The following is a 17,732-nucleotide window of genomic DNA, read 5'->3' on the forward strand; positions in this document are numbered from 1 at the left end:
CCGATAATAATTCTTAATTATTTTATTACTTTAAAAAATACAACATATATTTTTTAATATAAATAATATTAAGTTAATTCCGTATAATATAGATACTAATTTATGTTATACATATAATATTGCTCTGCATTTTTTGAGAGAGACATAATATATAATAATAAATTTTATATATTTTTTATAATAATATATAAATGTATCTAAAATGTATAAATATAATAGTTAAATTATAAGATCAAAATGGAAAGGTATCTCAATTTATGTAAATTTGTATATTATCTAGTTTAAGATCTATATTATATTTCAGTTATGAACTATATTTTATGGCACAAAATTACTGGCTTTCAACTTGCAACATTTTGATATTACTTTTTTGAGAAAATTTTAAAAGCTTACCCCTTCGCTTTTACACAGAGACACTTAGTTACACAAGGTTTATGCATTTTACTTCTGAATTTCGCAGATACGACATTCCACGGTTTGGGGGCAAAGATGATCTTCTTAAATGTCACACACGCAATGCGAGTATAAAGAGATGAAATGGGGAAGACATCGGCGAAATCTCATCACGTACGGTTTTGCGATTCTAACAGGTGAAATTTCTAAACCATTTCGCGTAGTGTCGTCTGCCAAGCCGCGCAACATAAGTTTAAGACGGTCATGCGGGTCTTGCGTCATAAGTGGCGTCGATCCAATCGGTTTATATCCATATTCATAAAGCACACCGGTGTACTTTGTTTGTGCAACGTATTGCGTACGTCGCGAGTACGACGCGCGCAGTTAGAAGAATTCTTTAACGGAAACAATTTGTCGGAATGCAATCTGATGGGCTCGATTACGTAAGCTTGTAATTAGCTTTCTAATTTGTGTGAAATTTAATTCGTGAAAAATTATAAGAGATGCAAAGATTTACGGAAGTAAAATTAAAAGCAAAATTCGAATCTCTCGTATCGATTGTAGTCAATATGTCAAACGACAATATCACTACAGGATCGGATCGGCTTCGTCCTCGGCCGTTTCGATCTCGGTTGCCATTCTTCTCCTCCGTGTGCAGTGCGCGAGATTGGGCAGCGGTTTGTTCTTGCATTTCTTCATCCACCCGTCCCACGCCTTGAAACCGTCCCGATCGAAGATCTTCTTGGCGCACGCGATGTCGTCCTGTATGTCGTCGTTCAGGAAGTCCTCGCAGCGTTTATTGCAGATGCCACCTGTGCGTCCCCTGGTGCACCACTTGGCACTGTTAATCTGAAGGATACCATGCGAATAGCTGGAGGCTGTCTTTGGACCAGTCACTAGCGCCGTGTTCATCCCACTTTCGCTTTGCATCAGACAGACCCAGTTGCTGATTAAGGTCTTGCTGATCTTAGCACGCTCCAGCTCCCTCACGGCCTCGCATTGCGCGAGTATCCTCCCCTCCGCCGGCGAATGGACGGTTACGATCGTCAGGACGAACAGGATCACCCACGATCCCCTCATTCTTCGACGAGAATTAATATTCGCCGATTAATACTCGTTATCTGGCAAGTCGTATAAAAGGCGTCTTTCTCGATCACTTGAATCACTAGCGACTGCTCGAATGAATCGAGTAACGAACTTGAAGCTATCCAACGGCTGTTTGCGTGTGAAGAATTTAGTTGTTGGATATCACTCAGTGAGGCTCAAACCTCAACACTTTGTGATTAGAAAGACATTAAAAGATGAAGATCTTCGTCACAGTCCGGCATCTAATTCGGCACTTGAACAACTTTAATTGGAACGTGTTTGTCGTTAATCGGTACTGCTTCTGATAAAGAATTATGCTCGAGTAGGCTGCTCAGGATATTTTCAATTACTTAGGTAAATTAACGACCTTGCGGCGTCTCCTTTCCGAAACGTAACGTGATGCAAGGTGTTGACAACGATATATCGCACTGAGGATTCACGCGGAACTCTGTCTTATAAATGCGCTGTCTGCCGCTAATGCCGCGAGCGATTGCAGGCGACCTTGAGCTTGAGATATACGCTATTATCTACCAACTCCGTAATAAAACGCAAGTCGATAAGACCCTCCTTTCGCCTTCCGCTATTGCGCGTCACGCATCGCGATCTCGCCGCATCTCTGCTCTGTTAATGCACATGTGCATCTCCCATGGCTTCCACGAGTAGAGAATTTCATGTCCGATAAGGGTGACGTTCTCCGAAGAGGTCATTAGCGCTCTCTAAGACAAACAGGAGATAATAGAATCGAAGAAGTGTTACAGTGTTATCGACCTCTTCTACAAAAACAGCGCAGTCTCTTCTCACAGTCAGTATAATTCCCCACAGGCGTGAAATTCTTGGGATTTTTAAATTACGGAGACAAATCACGAATAAAGTTATTTATCACACGAGCTACAAAAATTAAAAGTGTAAAAAATCTGAAGCCAGATATTTCACATTTTATTTTTTTATTATACCATTAATTAAATTGCTCGGGTAAGAAAAGAAGAAATAAAAAATGTCTACACTGTCTGTATTTTACACTATCATTAATCGATGCGACACATTATTTTTTCACGAGCTTTGAAAATAGCTCAGCTTTGACTATACTTTATTATACATACGTTTGTTTCCCCGCGAAATTATCAGATGCGTCATTCGAGCATAATTAACGCCTATACGTTTTATTTCGCGCGGCGATGTGAGAGCATTATTATATAATATTTATTGCCTGCATTCTAAATCAGAATGTTAATTCTAAATACTAATGGTGCGATGCACCACATATGGAAAAGTCATGCCACTCTTCCACGAAGTAACATTGTTATTATCTGTTGTCAAACAAATCGTATGTAGGCGTTTTTCTTCCGTTTCATCAAACGCCACTCAAAAGCTTGATAAGCTATCACATATAGCGTGAGCTATTAAATTGAGTTATTTCTCGATTTTCATAACATCAACAGTTATTTTTAATTGAAGTTTGACTCGCTCCGCGCTTCTAACTACTGGATTTCAAAGAAACTCTAATCTTCTCAAGATGAGTTTGATGAATAATTGATTTCTTAATTCCAATTACTTTAAATATCGATAAGAATAATTCACTGAGATCAAACAGAATTAAATGACTTCAAGATTTCAATGTACCCCAAAAAGATCTTGTTTTGCAATTGTAAAAATTAAGTATTTTTAAATAACAGGCAGCCACTACATTAAATTAAAAATCGCAATTAGATAAATAGTATTGAGATTTGAGAAATATTTATCTTGTATAGTTTAATTTGCAAAGAAACCTGAATAAAATTAAAAGCGCTCAAAATCTGTTTAAGATGCATTCAAAACATTAGGATGCCACTTAAATGTTTTAATGACACTTCAATAAATAAATTAATTATGTAAAGTAAATTAATAAATAAGCAAATGTTATAACGACGTTTTGTGTTGGCTATCAAATAATTAAATGCTTTGTTTAAAATAATAGCATTCAAGAAAGATTCGCTGATCTACGTTATATATTTACCTTTTATATTTCAGTTTAGAGGAATGACGAATATTAAAATGACGTTATTGCTTAATATAAGAATTTTATTCAATGAAGCGTGAGTATTATTCCAATTATTGCAGACAGAGGCCTTTTACGTGTAAATATATAAAATGTGAAGCGCACAATGCGACAATTTAGAAGTATCTGCGTCTATATTCAAATAATCGTAACGGTGTGTTTATAGTTGGCAGTACATGAAATTGCGAAAATTAATATTTTAAAGGCACGATAATATCACATTTACTTATGATACTTATTACATTTACCTACCTAGGCTAACGATTTTATAAATGTATGTCATTACGCTCAATTCCTATAGAACTGTCGGCAATTAATTGCAACTGATGTAAAAGTAAACGATACTCGTTTATTTTTAGCCTCAATAAAAAAAAGATCATTGGGCGGTAGAGAATAATATCATCACATAAACTAACAACGAAAGCCTTATTACATACCTTCCTTAACGTTAAAAATCTATTAGCATGCTTGCAGTGACTTTGGTGATCTTTATCGATCGCCAGATCTATCTTCGAAAATCGTAATACCAATCATGTTTCACAATCAAACTCTTTTTGAACTTTGTATTCTCGATTAAAGCTCCGATATATACATTTCGTCACACAATAAAATGTCAGAGTATTGATTTTTTATTTGTTTTGCGCGACTCACACAACTATACTCCATATTTACACAAGCAGGGTGACTAACGAGATACGAAAGGGTTCGGATAGTCCGTTCGTCAGTGTTACATTCGCGCGACCGAAGGCGAGTGTGTAACGAGAAAAATATCTTTACAATTTCGTTTACGATTTCTAATAAAATTGTATCGCCCCTTAACGGCCGATAGTCCCAATTTGGCATAGATCCATCATTAACCAGCAGGATTTATCCTCCTCTGTCTTCTCTCTTTGGCGAAGTGCAGTATGTTCGGGTTGCTGTAAATCATGTTGGCTAAGGTCTCGACTCCGGCGTACGTGTCAGCCTTTGATCCCATGCACATGGAGAACTGGAGGTTAGAGAGCTCCCTACTGCATTCTATCTCGTGATACACGTGCACCAGGTGCCTGTCCGCCGCCCTGAAGACGTCGAGGTCGGACTTGACCGCCTTTTCGAAGAACTCCACGTCCTCCTTGCCCCAACCCTGAATCGAGAGATCAAGACCGCCCACGGTACGATAGTCCCTCTTGTACAGAGAAACGATTCCGAAGCCGTACTGCCTCCAGTGCCCGGAGATCTCGTTTATGGTAAACTTGTCCTGCTTTCTGGCGTCGCCGTAAACGACTTTTGGATCGTATTGGCTGAAGACTATCGGGAAGTACATTCTGCGGCCCGACAGCGTGTTCAGGCGTATCCTGTTCAGCGCCGAACCCGTGAACACGATGTCCACGTCGATGAACAGCATCAGATCGTCGGCCCGCATGTTTGACGCGCCCAAGTCCAGGGCTCGCGCTCTGGAAAAATCCCCGGAGACCGGTAGAACCTGTATGGTGGCACTGCGATATTTGTACTTGAGCTGCTCGATCAGATCTATCGTTTTGTTGAAGGTGTTTTCGCTTTTGTGCTGGTAGAGCACGACGAGCATAGACGTCTTCTCGCCGCTAGCCAAACAGATGTCCTCGTAATTCTGGAGGAATCGTTGAAAGACCTCGTAGCGGCCCGACAGAGGTAGGATAAAGTTGATGACCTTGCTCTGCACCGGATCTTCCTCTTGAGAGTTGAAATTGAGATTTAGGAAGCCACGGTGGAGTAAATTGTGAATAGATTTGTCGTCTGATTCCTGCCGAGGTTGGACTTCGACGCCATTCACTGTCTCGCGCATCTCTAATCCTGAAAGAACATTTAACCTTTGTACTTGAATATAATTGCTCTACTTCAATAATATTTAAAATCTTTATTACGTTATCACAAATTTCATCATGCAGAAGCGTTAGAATCCAACAAAATCTTTTATTTTAAGTAAAATAATTATATATGAAATTATAATTCAATAAATTATAGTGTACGATACTTTTTCAGCAAAGCAACTACAATTTTGCATTTTAATAATTTAGCTTAATAATTCAACTTTAACAGAATAATAAATTTCTTTCGCCAGTATATAGAATAACAATTTAAGTAATTTCTTTAAATCGACCGTGACTGGCTATTTAATAATTTAACTTAAGAACATTAGAGGATGTCTATATATTTTAGCTAACATTTATATACACATATCTGTAACATTATTATTTAACATAAGACAGAGAAATGTATCTCTCAGATATCAAAGAATTAATTAATTATTAAAAATAATAATTTCACTTCTTATTACGTGTATATGAAAAACATATATACCGATAAAATGTTGATGGAGATAAACGTGTCTTCTGACTGGCAGAGTGACCTTCCTGCCCCGGTACTTTCGATAGACCAACAAAAGATCTAATATTGTGTCAGCTCCGTAAGAATTCACCCTCCTGTATCCGTAAAGAGCGGACCGTTCCTCGACAACGCGGCCCCGCTGCCTTGAATAAGAATTAATGGAAGCCATGACCTCACGAGTGATATCCTCTAGGCCCTCTTTGATGTCGCTGTGAATACGTCGCCTGGGATTAGAATCGGTCAAACTGTATTCCAATTTTAAGAGGAAGTCCCACGGGATCACTTCGTCGCTCATCGCCGGCTTGTACGAACGAAGACTCGCCGGCACACCTGTACAAATAAGATTTTACTTAGCGAATCAATATGAATCCGACCGGTTTCCGTTATTAACACTAAGTGTCGAAACTTGTTAAAAATACGCAAATTTTATATCAAGGTAGCTCAAAAAGTCTCTCAAAAGAAATTTAAAAATTGTGATAGAGGCTAGAGGAAATTTCTTTTATTTCGATATTTAATACTTAATTATATATCTATACTATATAACACAAGAAAAAAAATAAAATAAAATTTTTTTTTTAATATATATAGAGGATATATATGAAAAGCAACATTAATACACACAAAGACTGGAAATTTAATATTAGAGCATAAATTTTTTTGCCCATTTAATTTTTATCAATTTACTTCTTAGAGAGTAGGTACTGTAAGTTATATTTACGGCTTGGAATCGTAAACACGTAATAATTTCAGCCGGCGGCTTGGAAATAAAAGAAAACATATAAATGTCATGCTTTATCGTATAAAATTTTTGATTAATCGCTCTAATGTTAATCCTAGATTATTGTTGCAACATGTTCGATACGAAAATCGTGTTTGTTTGTATCAAGCGTTATGAGAATGACAGAGAAAATTAACTGGAGGAAGCAATTTAATGTAGTAATTCCTTCTAGGATTTCAATGTTCCTTGAATCGCGATCTCGATTACAACTTTATTGACAAACTATACCCGACTCGAGTTTTGAGTCGGTTAATTCGAATTTATTGCAGCGTAAGTACTGCGTACGAGTTACATATGAGTTAATGCGATAATACGGCGAAATCTCAGAGAAATATAGGGAAAAAGAAATGATTGGAGTAACGATAGAGAAACTCTCTGAATCATTTACGTCCGATAAATACGTCAAAGCGTGGTCGTGTGTCTAGTTTCAATTCTGTGCTAAACCCATTAACTCACATAGGGTAATCAAGCTGAATAGATTTATTAATAAGAAATGCTGGCTATAGAGAGAGAGAAATGCTACTAAAATGGTCGGTCTAATCGAAATTACGAGTGTGGTTGAAATATAATAATAATAAAAAAAAAATATTAAATTGCAAGAGATTAAAAGAGAACCATTTCTACACACAGACTTTAGATTGTAAATTAAAGACTTATTTCCAAATCTTCTAAAATCTTTGAACATTTCTTCTGTCATTTTGTGACATAACTATCATCATTTAACGAATAAGTATTAAGTATGGAATAAAACGGAATCGTTTTAGCATTTCTTAATTCCATAAATTTATTTACTTGTTTTTTAAAATAGTTTTGACAATAATGACGATCGAGGTTAATTCTTGATTTTGAAGATAAGATAAATTTCTACCAATATCGATACTCAGATCATTTATTTCTCGTGGGATTCAATTTGCGACGAGAGCGAAACGCTCTCGATGAAATGTAACGCGAGAAGCTGTACAACGCGGCAATACAAAGTCACGCATTATAATTTTCGCGTCTCCGAGAGCATATATCCGATTTCAAATGGATTTACAATCCTTCTGGGATATGATTCGACGCGTTGTCCCGATGGCACGTCGACGCAAGCCACACGTAAATGCGGAAGCGTTAATTTAGCAGCAAAAGTACAGTAAAAGTTTTACGACCGAAAAATGTGGGTTATTATCATTCTGAAGATGTTTTATGTTTCGGGAGGTTGTAAGAATGCTTAAATAGGAAAAACGACGATATTTATGGACGTGGTAAAAGGGAGTGTGTAATGCGGAATATTCATTAGATAAACAGTTTTTATGCATATATTTACGATCCTGAGAGAGATCGGCGAAATACTGTTAGAAAGACACGCGAAAGTGTTGATATATATATATATATATATATATATATATATATAAATATAAAACGCGTGTAATTGGTAAATAGAGTAAACGCATAATTTCATAACCCATAAATCTAGAGGAGCAATCTTATTTTAGCACCTTAATGATTCTAATTCTGATGAGCTACCCTTGTTACAACGGTAGATAAAAATAACGAAAGCACAGATGCGTACAAGCGACGTATGGTTCTCTCGATTTTTATCGTCGGTTCACGATGACGGAAGTAGGAAATCGTACCCAATATATCTGTGTCGCCGGGATAATCTTCGGAATTAGGATCGACGGGAAAAAGACGTACTTCCTCCGCTATCTCGTAGTTCTTCAAGCTTTCAAGGCTCACTCCCAATTCCTGGGCCATCGCGTAAATATCCCTGTGCAAACGGATCTTCTTTTGCTGCAGATCTTGTATTCGCAGTCCCTGGACAGGACATATTACATAGTATAATATTTGCAAAGGATAATTTTTTAATAAGTAAACCGAAGCGGCACTCTCTTAAATAATTAAAGCAATAGATGAAATCTTTTGTATTAAAATTTGACATATCATACTCGTATTTCTTCCACTCGATGGTTTTTACGCGACGTCAAAGGAATCTAGAATAGCGAAGCGATTTTCTCCTCGCCTCGCACGCGTATAACGGTTATCAAATTACTTAACAGTTCACGGATAAGTAATGCAGTTTTTTTCATGTAATTGCAGTGATTACCGTAATTACGATACACGATGCGATACCAACCCTCATATAATTGTGCAGCCTGTACATGTGAGGCGGACTTTTCACAGGATGCAAAGTGATGGCACGATGAACCTCCTTCTTCTTGAGATTTCCGGTGAACGCCTGGGCCCCGCTGCTGTTGTGATAAAGAATCGACTGCATCTGTCGAGTATATTATGAGTTACGATCAAATCATATGTTATTTCTATCACACACACACAATGCATATTAATTATTTTAAATAATCTTTTTCTTTCCACACGCATCTTTTCTCTTTCTTTTGGATTTAACAAATACATATAATGAGGTATTTATTCGACAGTCATAAAGAAATCATCAAACATGGCGACTATTAGCTTAACTTTGCCACATCTTTGAAATAGAAATAAATTAAATGAGTTAAATACACAAATAAAATATAAATAAAATAAATAAATAAAATAAATAACAAAGCTGATCTCAAATATAATAGATAAGGATCTTTACACTAGAATTTAGAATCTTAAATATAATAATAATTTGAAGGTAGTGTAAATAATTAAAGCTGCAGATGAACTGTTGTATAAAAATTTGATACATTGGCATTTGTATTTCTTCTATAATCGACGGTTTTCACGCGCTTTGCTTATGACCGAAACTGATTTAAGAACGACGAATTATTTACAATTTAAGAGAACGACGATTGAATTGCGCGCTCGCGCTTGATCAACGCGACAATGGAATCGCGTCTGCCGATTCCACGCGAGCTTGGATGTCGGATTGTGAGTGCACGCGCTAGCGGAGCCTCGTCAAACGGCAATTAGCACGCGGGCAGAGAAGCGGAGTTAAAGTACGAACTTCCTGCCCGTGTGCGCGCACTACGACCTATAATAATTACCATTAAGAACGTTTCCATTCGGAACGCCTGGACCGAAACGCCAAACCCGGCACGGTGCGGGTGTTAATCATAACGCTGGGTGTGGTGGTTTCTTGTTTCGCAGAATTACGTCTCGGCGTTCCTTGACGATCGACATCGCGAAAAATCGCGTGACTTGCTCAGGCAGTTACGTGAAGAAATCTATCGCGCTTTGGACTTCACATAAAATGCTTGCGTATTTTTTTAAAGCGCTTTCGAAAAAAGTGAGATAATTGCTGAAAAATTTTCGAGATACTTTTACACTTTTATCTTTTTTTTTTTTTCAAGAATTATATGTATTCTATATGTTTATATGCGTTTTTCAGCATTATGACAAGTAAATTGACACTTTACAAACTCCATTTCTATTTTAGAAAGTCTCTCCTTTTCAAGATTTCTGTATAGAACATGCTGTATATAAGCATTCCTAATTTCTTTCAAGATACGCGTGCTTTATTAATCTTTTCACGGAATATCAGACCAATTATCAACCCATTTAGATTAGATAAACTCTTTTCTCGCCGAGGTCACTAAAGACCGCTAATTTCGCGGAATTAAAGCGCAATATCGCGATGCCGTTATTGGGTCTCTCCGGCCGTAATAGATGCGGCGAAAGACGCCGTAACAAAAGCCTGACCCACTGCCTGGACCGATAAATCTCTTATCGAGTCTCACATGCACGCCTCGATCAATCAATCGTGGCACGCATTGAACGGCCTCCACGGCGAACGTCGCGCGGGCGTTTGCACGTCGCATCGGGATCGTTAAGTGTTTCGACCTTACGTCGAGTGTCAAGACGGGAACGGACGATCTAGCCAGTGGGTCAGCAGGCTACGATTTGTTCGGGCCTAACGAGTGACATCCTCATCCGTGCACTTTACCTTTCGTCCGCGGTCGCGGCGGCGATACGAACGTGCTTCGGGGAGCCCGTGCGCACCCACGCAAGTATATACCTACATCGCGACCGGTGCATAGCGCGAGACGGTGTCATCGCGCTTCCGCTTTTCCGAATGAATAATGGAGTGATTATTAACGCATGAATTGTTATCGCTTTCATTTATACAGCTTTTGCCGAGTCGCTGTTCTTAACGATGTATTCGCTAAGATGATGCACTCAATGCTTTTTTTATGTTTTTAAAGGAAGGCGGAAGGACGTATTTTTCTTAAATCAAGTTTTACTTAAGTTTCGTTTTCCTTTTTCAAACTTGTTTCTAAAAATAAATTGATCAGAATTGTTTAGTTTGCACAATGCAAAATGTTATTTCTCAAATTATACATGGTTTGATTTTATATACTATCAGTTACAAAAATGTTTATATTTATTTTACGTTTTATAAAATTGATATATATAATTTATATTGTCTCTCGTATATAACACATATATTTAATTCATAAAACAAGATCTACGATATTTCACGATTCTTCTCAAGCAAGTTTTTTTTATTGTTTTATCACGAAAGCTGTATGGTCTCTTTTATTCGAATGATCCTCTTTGGAGTTTGCGCACCAATTTTACTTGATTATCGCGACGTGCGAAGGTTTAAGCACTTCGTGTGGACAAATTGTCATTTAAGCGGTACAACCTAATGCGACCACGAGCACTAAGATGAAGAAGAATGGCTCGATCTGGCCACTGGGTTAGCAGGGTACAATTCACTTTTACTTAATGACTAACATCCTCATACGTACGTTGTACCTTTCGACCTAATCCTCGCTATGGACGTGCCCGGTACGTGATGCAGTGCCTACGCGCGTGGTTCATGTATTTAAATCGACGATGACAAGCCGGGTGCCCATTATATGAGCATCGCGCCCCGATTCCCGATCAAGTTACGCACAATTTAATTTGGGATTTAACCGGTAAAGAGAATTAACCCTTTAACATTCTGAGATGACGAATAGCTCTGTGTGGAAATATCTCAACTGTCGATTGATGATTGCGAGAGTGATGTATCGGGATATTTTTAAAATTAACAAATAATTCGATCGCGAGCGATTGTTGGTATCTACTATAACGCAATAAAAAAAAAAATCATACATCGTATACATCAGAAAACTTTGTGCAAAAATTCATTTAGCATTCTTCCGAATTTTTGTGAAACAAAAGGATGATGTTTCGGAATCGGAGCGAAACTGCTTCAGCGCGATGTTGAGTTGAAATTTGAGAGATGCATAAGATACAAGCGTGTGCAACGTCGGATAAACCGGCGTTTAATCTTCCTTGCGTGTGTGTTAATCAACAAATCGTTTCGTTTGTCGTGTACATGCGTTTCTGCGAGTGCACGCGGCGGAGCCTCAGAGGCGAGGAAGAAATTGAACGACCAGAATAGCTCTAGTATATCACGCCAGTGACAATAAACCCGACAAAATGGGCGTGCGGTTCGTAGAATCATAAGTGAAAAGAAAATCCTTTGTGACCGAAGCTATCGATACAAAAGCGAAATTGGCTGTGATGGAATTGGATGAAAGAAGTGGAAGATTAACGTCATAATTGACTTGGATATCTTAGGTCAAGTATTGCAGTTACAAAGTTCCGTTAAAGTTATGTCATATTGTTTCAAAACTGGCAATGAGAAGAATTCAGAAGGACGATAATTTCGATGAGTATGCATGAGACCAAGGTGCAATATTGTTTTGACAATCAGCGAGATAGCATTTAGCATGTAGTCTTGTCGACTCGTGATAAGATAAAAAGTTTAGTTACCTATCTGCGTACGACATGACGTACGCACTTGCTCTCGGTGATAAAACGAACGAATCGATATAGCGAAGCAAACGCCCTTCAACGAGAAGAATATATTTTCCTCTTTGTTTTATTATTTTTATTTACTAACAAGTAAAAATAATGTATTTTTGATTTAAAGAAACTTAGTTCCAATAAGTTTAAATCTATATGTTTTTAGAAAATAGAGAATATAGCGAGAAAAGGAAGCGTGCTTTCGTAATCGTTACATATTTTTTCGATGATTTAAAAAGTAAACTAACTTTTCAGCCTAGGAAAATTATCTTCTTAGTTTTACTCGTTTGCAAATAACGATTCTTCTATAATACGATCGTGCTAATGTCCTCTGTAAACATCACGAGAAGAGATCACGAGAAGAAATTACCTCGTAGCTCCAAGTGCAGGGGATCCCAGCGTACTTTTTCACGCATCTTCCCAGCTCGACGTCCTCGTGCGTGGTGTACAAATGGCGCAGGCAGTACTTGATGTGCGGCACGATTCTCCTCAGCGTCTCCCTGGACAGCACCACTCCCGGGCCCCCCATGCAGAAGTTCTCGTCGTATTCCAACGATAGCAGACCGAACTCCTCCGAGTTCCCTCTGCCGGCCTGTCCGATGTACATCGCTCTTCTGGAATCCACGGATCTCAGCAGCGTCTCCAGCCGATCTGTCCTCACATACACGTCGTCGTCCGCTCTCAAGAACCACTCGAAGCGATCGCCAAAATTGCTCCACATGTACTGCAGCATCATGAAGGACTTCTTTTGCGGCGGATAGGTATCGTCTACCCGCGGAAGCGGCACCAAAGGCAGATCCGGGCAGTTTTCGGGAACCGTCGAGGATTCCGACGAGAAGAAGACTATCTTGCCGGGTAACTCCTTGCCCCACGTTTCGTAGACGGCCTTGGCTCGAGTGTCCAGATACTTCTGAGCCGTCATCACGCCCACAAACACCAGATTCGACGTTGAGCTGTTGATCCGCTCGTCGTCTTTCAGCCACGGCATGTTTCGCGGCGATGTCTTCGGCGATGGCCGTAAACCGGGCATGGAGGTCCAAATGGCAATCTGTTGCTGCTGATTGAAGACGATCAGACGGTAGCTCAGGATCAGGAAACCTAGAATCAGGCCCACGAAGAGGCCCAGAAAGGCGCTGCCTACTCCACGCCGTTTACGCATCACTGGGTGATGTGTCACCTCTCCCATTTGCACTCTTCGGGAGTCCCTGGGTCTTCGGTCGGGCTCATCCTCGTCATGGTACCCGTTATCGCCGACTCAGGTGTAGCAATTAATCCTGTCAGAGGATATCCTTTGGACAATCCCATCGCTCTGTCCGCTAGTGGAACGGAGAGACTTTCTTCATGATGTGAAAAATCTCAATCTGTGAATGAAAATCGTTCTACGTTATGTAGGATTTTCTAAAATTTATTTTCTCAGAATTTTTATGTTATCCAATTTGATCTATTTTTATTATTGTTCTCTTGAATTGCATTTTTCATTATTATATATATTATTATTCCAATTTTTTTTATTATTTTACTAATATATTAATTTTATTTTAATAAATGTTGTATGTGCTGTTTGTGGATACAATAATTTATTAAAACTTTTCATACAATATATATTTATTTTTTATTATATATTTTATATTATGTATTTGCTGTGTGTGTTATTAACTGTTACATTGTGTTGCAATTTAAGAAACACATATCGTCAATAACACTGCAGACTTTGTATCTTAAATAACTTCCTAAGAAATCTTTCGTAGAAGGCCAAAAGTAAACGATGTCCTGTCCGGACAGAGACATATTTGAGATCCTAAATGAATTTTACGAGCAGCGGACCTTGATCTACGCCCCATGTTATTCATAAAACAAATTTCAACTGTGTTTACTGTTTAATCTTCGTTTCTTTTCGCGAAGCTGCCTTTTAGCCGATCAGTCATTCTTCTTTTACATAAGAATTGAAATTCAGTTATTCTTGATGCGTTAACGTTTAGCAATAACTCTAATTGATAGATGAATGCAAGAATAGATTTACAGCGAAACTCACGTCAAACTTTTTCTTTAAAGTATCGAAGATCGCCATGTCGCAACGCCGTGGAGTAACAGAAGAATGGGAATGGGCTCGCGTTTGATAATCTGAAAGCAAAGCAAATTATAAACGATCGAGATGAGTTGTCGGATTAGCAATCACGAGAAAATTGAATATAATATGTACAGCTATGCGGGACTTTGAAGAATGAGGTTGCACACGTGCTAGAGACGATGACGATTCAAATTGACGACGTCAGCAATTAATACTCGGGCATTTTTCACTGTTAAGCGCTGCTTACGCTGCGAACACTTTATTATAGTACCGAATAATTAAGACGTCGAGTGCGCACGTCGATTTGTGCCGACTTGATCTTAATAATGAAGCAAGTCAAGTATTTATAATTGGATTCTATTTTTTTCCCAATTACATTTATAATTTATTTATATATAAACATTTACTGTGTATTTTATGGTTACGTTTAGTATAGTCAAGTATTACGTAATTTACGATTATCTAGAAAGCAGCGTATCTTTCCGGTTGGAAGGCGCTCCAGGTCTCTTAATAAGTTGTCGCAATTATTCGCGGGTCGATGAGCATTATGCACGGGCTCAAGAAAAATCTTTCTGCACGATTGGTATATAAATGGCCGGTCGTGCGACCTAACGATAACGGAAATAGGAACAAAGTGAGCTCTGTGCATATCTAGAAAGTCGTGAAATGTGTGGCGGACGGTGCGACCTGTCCAGAAATGAGAACCCGACGCCGTTACAAGTCCTTCTACAGCGAATTAACTGTGCCGGTTCTGTTATTTTCACGATCGCGCCCAGAAATGCAACGTTCCGTTTGCGAATTCGCGTGTGCCCGATTACTGGCACACGCGGAGAATTTTGTATATTTATAATTAACAGTTAGTAATATTTATAACAACTGGCAGTAACATTAACGCTTTCAAACGACGCTCTCTTCGCTGTTACTTTATCCATGTTGATCCACACCAATCTTCGTAGTCAAATGTTTGCTGGGAAAACATGTAGAAATATTTTCACAGCAAGCAATCGTGCGGCAGACGAAGTTCTGATGAACATTTTAGTTAAGAAACGACGAAGTTTCGCAAGCAGAGCGAAATTCTGGCCGTTTGAAGGGGGACGATACATTCCTCGTGGGTTCTTTGCTATAGACTATATAGACACCCTTTCTATATATATATATATATATATATATATAAATTGCATCCACATCGTTATCTCTAATTTATATCCTTTCAAATCAACGTAGACAAAGGCTCGACCCTTGGCGAAACCGGTTTCGAGACGGTCAATATGCATATGTGTGCAGTAATTCTGAATAATGAGGTACTTTTGTGACTAACTTTTGCAATTTTGTTGCAAAAATCGCACATAAATTCATTGGTTTTTCTCAGTAGCTCCGTGTGTCACCCGCGAAAGAATAACTTTAAAGGTTTTTTTTTCTCTTGAAAAATGATGAAGCCGACAAATTAACATAATTTTGCAATTTTTCCCGCCACATTTAATAACGACAATTCTTCTGTCGGCGCGACAGAGATCCGCGGCAATATCTCGAATAGGGTCTAGGGTCGACCATCAAAAATCAAGATAAGGCAAGAGGATAATTGAACTTGCGTAATAACTTGCGCGCTTTACTGATTCATTATTTATAGAATCGCGGCCGATCGTTATCGCCGGTTGTTTCTTAGGCAAATTCTCGCACGCCCGCTTCCGTTCACACGTATCACGCGGGATCATTAGAGGAAGGGACGCGTATAAGTAATTTCCCTTAAAAATTCTTTCAAAGGTCAGTTAACTTACACATGCGTTATCGCAAACTCGCCTCGATCAGATCGCTTCTCGCTCATAATCACCCTTCCAATTACGTCCTTCGTTAAAGCATATCGCACACGCGTCAACACGGTATATCTTGCTTTATTAAACACGGCGTGCTTTGTTTAATCCGCACTCGTAACAAACCTCCTTGTACCTTCGCGAATATTCACGCCGATCGCTTTATTATGAATTCAAAAATTATCAAATAATAAGCCGCTTATTTTTCGAAAAAGATGAAAAAGTTCCATATAAACGTTGCCGATTCCGCGCACAAAATCGCGAAGACAGTAACAGCCGGAGGAAGACAACGCAGATGTGCACCGAGTATCGCTTACAGTTACTCTTTCCGCTATCGCACGTGCAAGAAAAAAGGAAACGTCAGATGCGAGAACTGTTGCGGTCGAAAATGTCGCGACTATAATCGTCGCGTTCGCGAAGATTAGACCGGCGGTGAGTAGCCGGCGCGGCGTAATCGCGATTACACGCTCGACTCCTCGAATCCACGAAATCCCGGTGTTCGTCCCGTTAAAGGATACGCTCCGGAATGAGCGTGCACGTACGAGAGGCGGGAGAACCGGTTTAAGCCGAAAGTCGGCGCCGTGGTGGATGCCGCTAGATCGTGCGTTTGCAGCGTTCGGCGTCTAGTCGATTAATACCGGGGAAGCGATGAAATTCCGCGGGTTTTGGGTCAAGGTGACCCTTTCAAGAGTAAGAAAATTATATTGCGCCAAAAGTCAGCGAGAAACGTTGATCGCGAGTTTATACGACGGTTGCTTCGAAATTCATTCGTGGATCGATCGTATTCGAAGAGTATCGTATTGGGAAGCTTATTTACTTAGACTAACTTAGATTTACTTAATATTCAGAATGTATTTAATCGCGGTAATGGCAAGGTATATCCTCTGTATAAATAGCGAAAAATTAAGATTACGAATTGCGTCGATCGTGTGTTGCTCAATGAAAATTCCTATCGCTATGTGGGTCCATCTATGTTCATTAAATTCGGCTGATTCAACTCGATAGAAAAATGTTGAAATATATATTATGGAGACAAGACCAGATTTTTATAGCAAATTAGATTTCATTATTTTAATCTTATAGACTGGTCACTGGTAAACTTATTTTTTTAGATTTAAAATTACAAATTTGTATTCCAATTATGATAATTAATAATCTACTTAAGAAATTAAGAAAAATACACGCAACGTGTTTATAAACTTCGAAAAAAATTAATTGACTTGTCGTCACGCTGCACGCACAAGTATTAGAGATTGCCTTTCGTCGTCTTCGAATACTAGTAAAAATATATTTAGAAAATACTCAGAAAATATAGAGTTATTCATACTTCAGGCGATATTCCGTATATCCCGGAAGATCGCGTTCTCCAACCACATGGAATTCTTAAAAGTGCTCGAAGGCGTTTACTAATAAAACGACCGGGTGTCTGGAAACGCGTTTACGGTTAGTTGGTCACGGAAACGTCGGTTTACATTAGCGATGATGAGTGCGTGT

The 17,732-nt window shown here is 38.8% G+C and overlaps 2 protein-coding genes across 2 annotated transcripts; both read right to left on the reverse strand.

Moving 5' to 3' along the window:
* Positions 1-379: 379 nt before the first annotated feature.
* LOC143902695 (lysozyme) lies at positions 380-1,945 on the reverse strand. The gene has a single exon (XM_077415808.1). It carries the CDS (start codon positions 1,471-1,473, stop codon positions 982-984), a length of 492 nt encoding a protein of 163 aa, XP_077271934.1. The 5' UTR covers positions 1,474-1,945; the 3' UTR covers positions 380-981.
* A 1,418-nt stretch (positions 1,946-3,363) lies between these two features.
* Chsy (Chondroitin sulfate synthase) lies at positions 3,364-13,680 on the reverse strand. Its single transcript, XM_077415800.1, has 5 exons — positions 12,733-13,680; positions 8,752-8,892; positions 8,252-8,432; positions 5,831-6,187; positions 3,364-5,323 (listed from the first exon to the last, which is right to left on the reverse strand). Exons 1-5 carry the CDS (start codon positions 13,546-13,548, stop codon positions 4,368-4,370), a joined length of 2,451 nt encoding a protein of 816 aa, XP_077271926.1. The 5' UTR covers positions 13,549-13,680; the 3' UTR covers positions 3,364-4,367.
* Positions 13,681-17,732: the final 4,052 nt, after the last annotated feature.

This window comes from Temnothorax americanus, unplaced genomic scaffold (assembly GCF_048541705.1).
Source record: "Temnothorax americanus isolate GAGA-0224 unplaced genomic scaffold, ASM4854170v1 Scaffold4, whole genome shotgun sequence".
In the NCBI taxonomy this organism is placed as follows: Eukaryota; Metazoa; Arthropoda; class Insecta; order Hymenoptera; family Formicidae; genus Temnothorax; species Temnothorax americanus.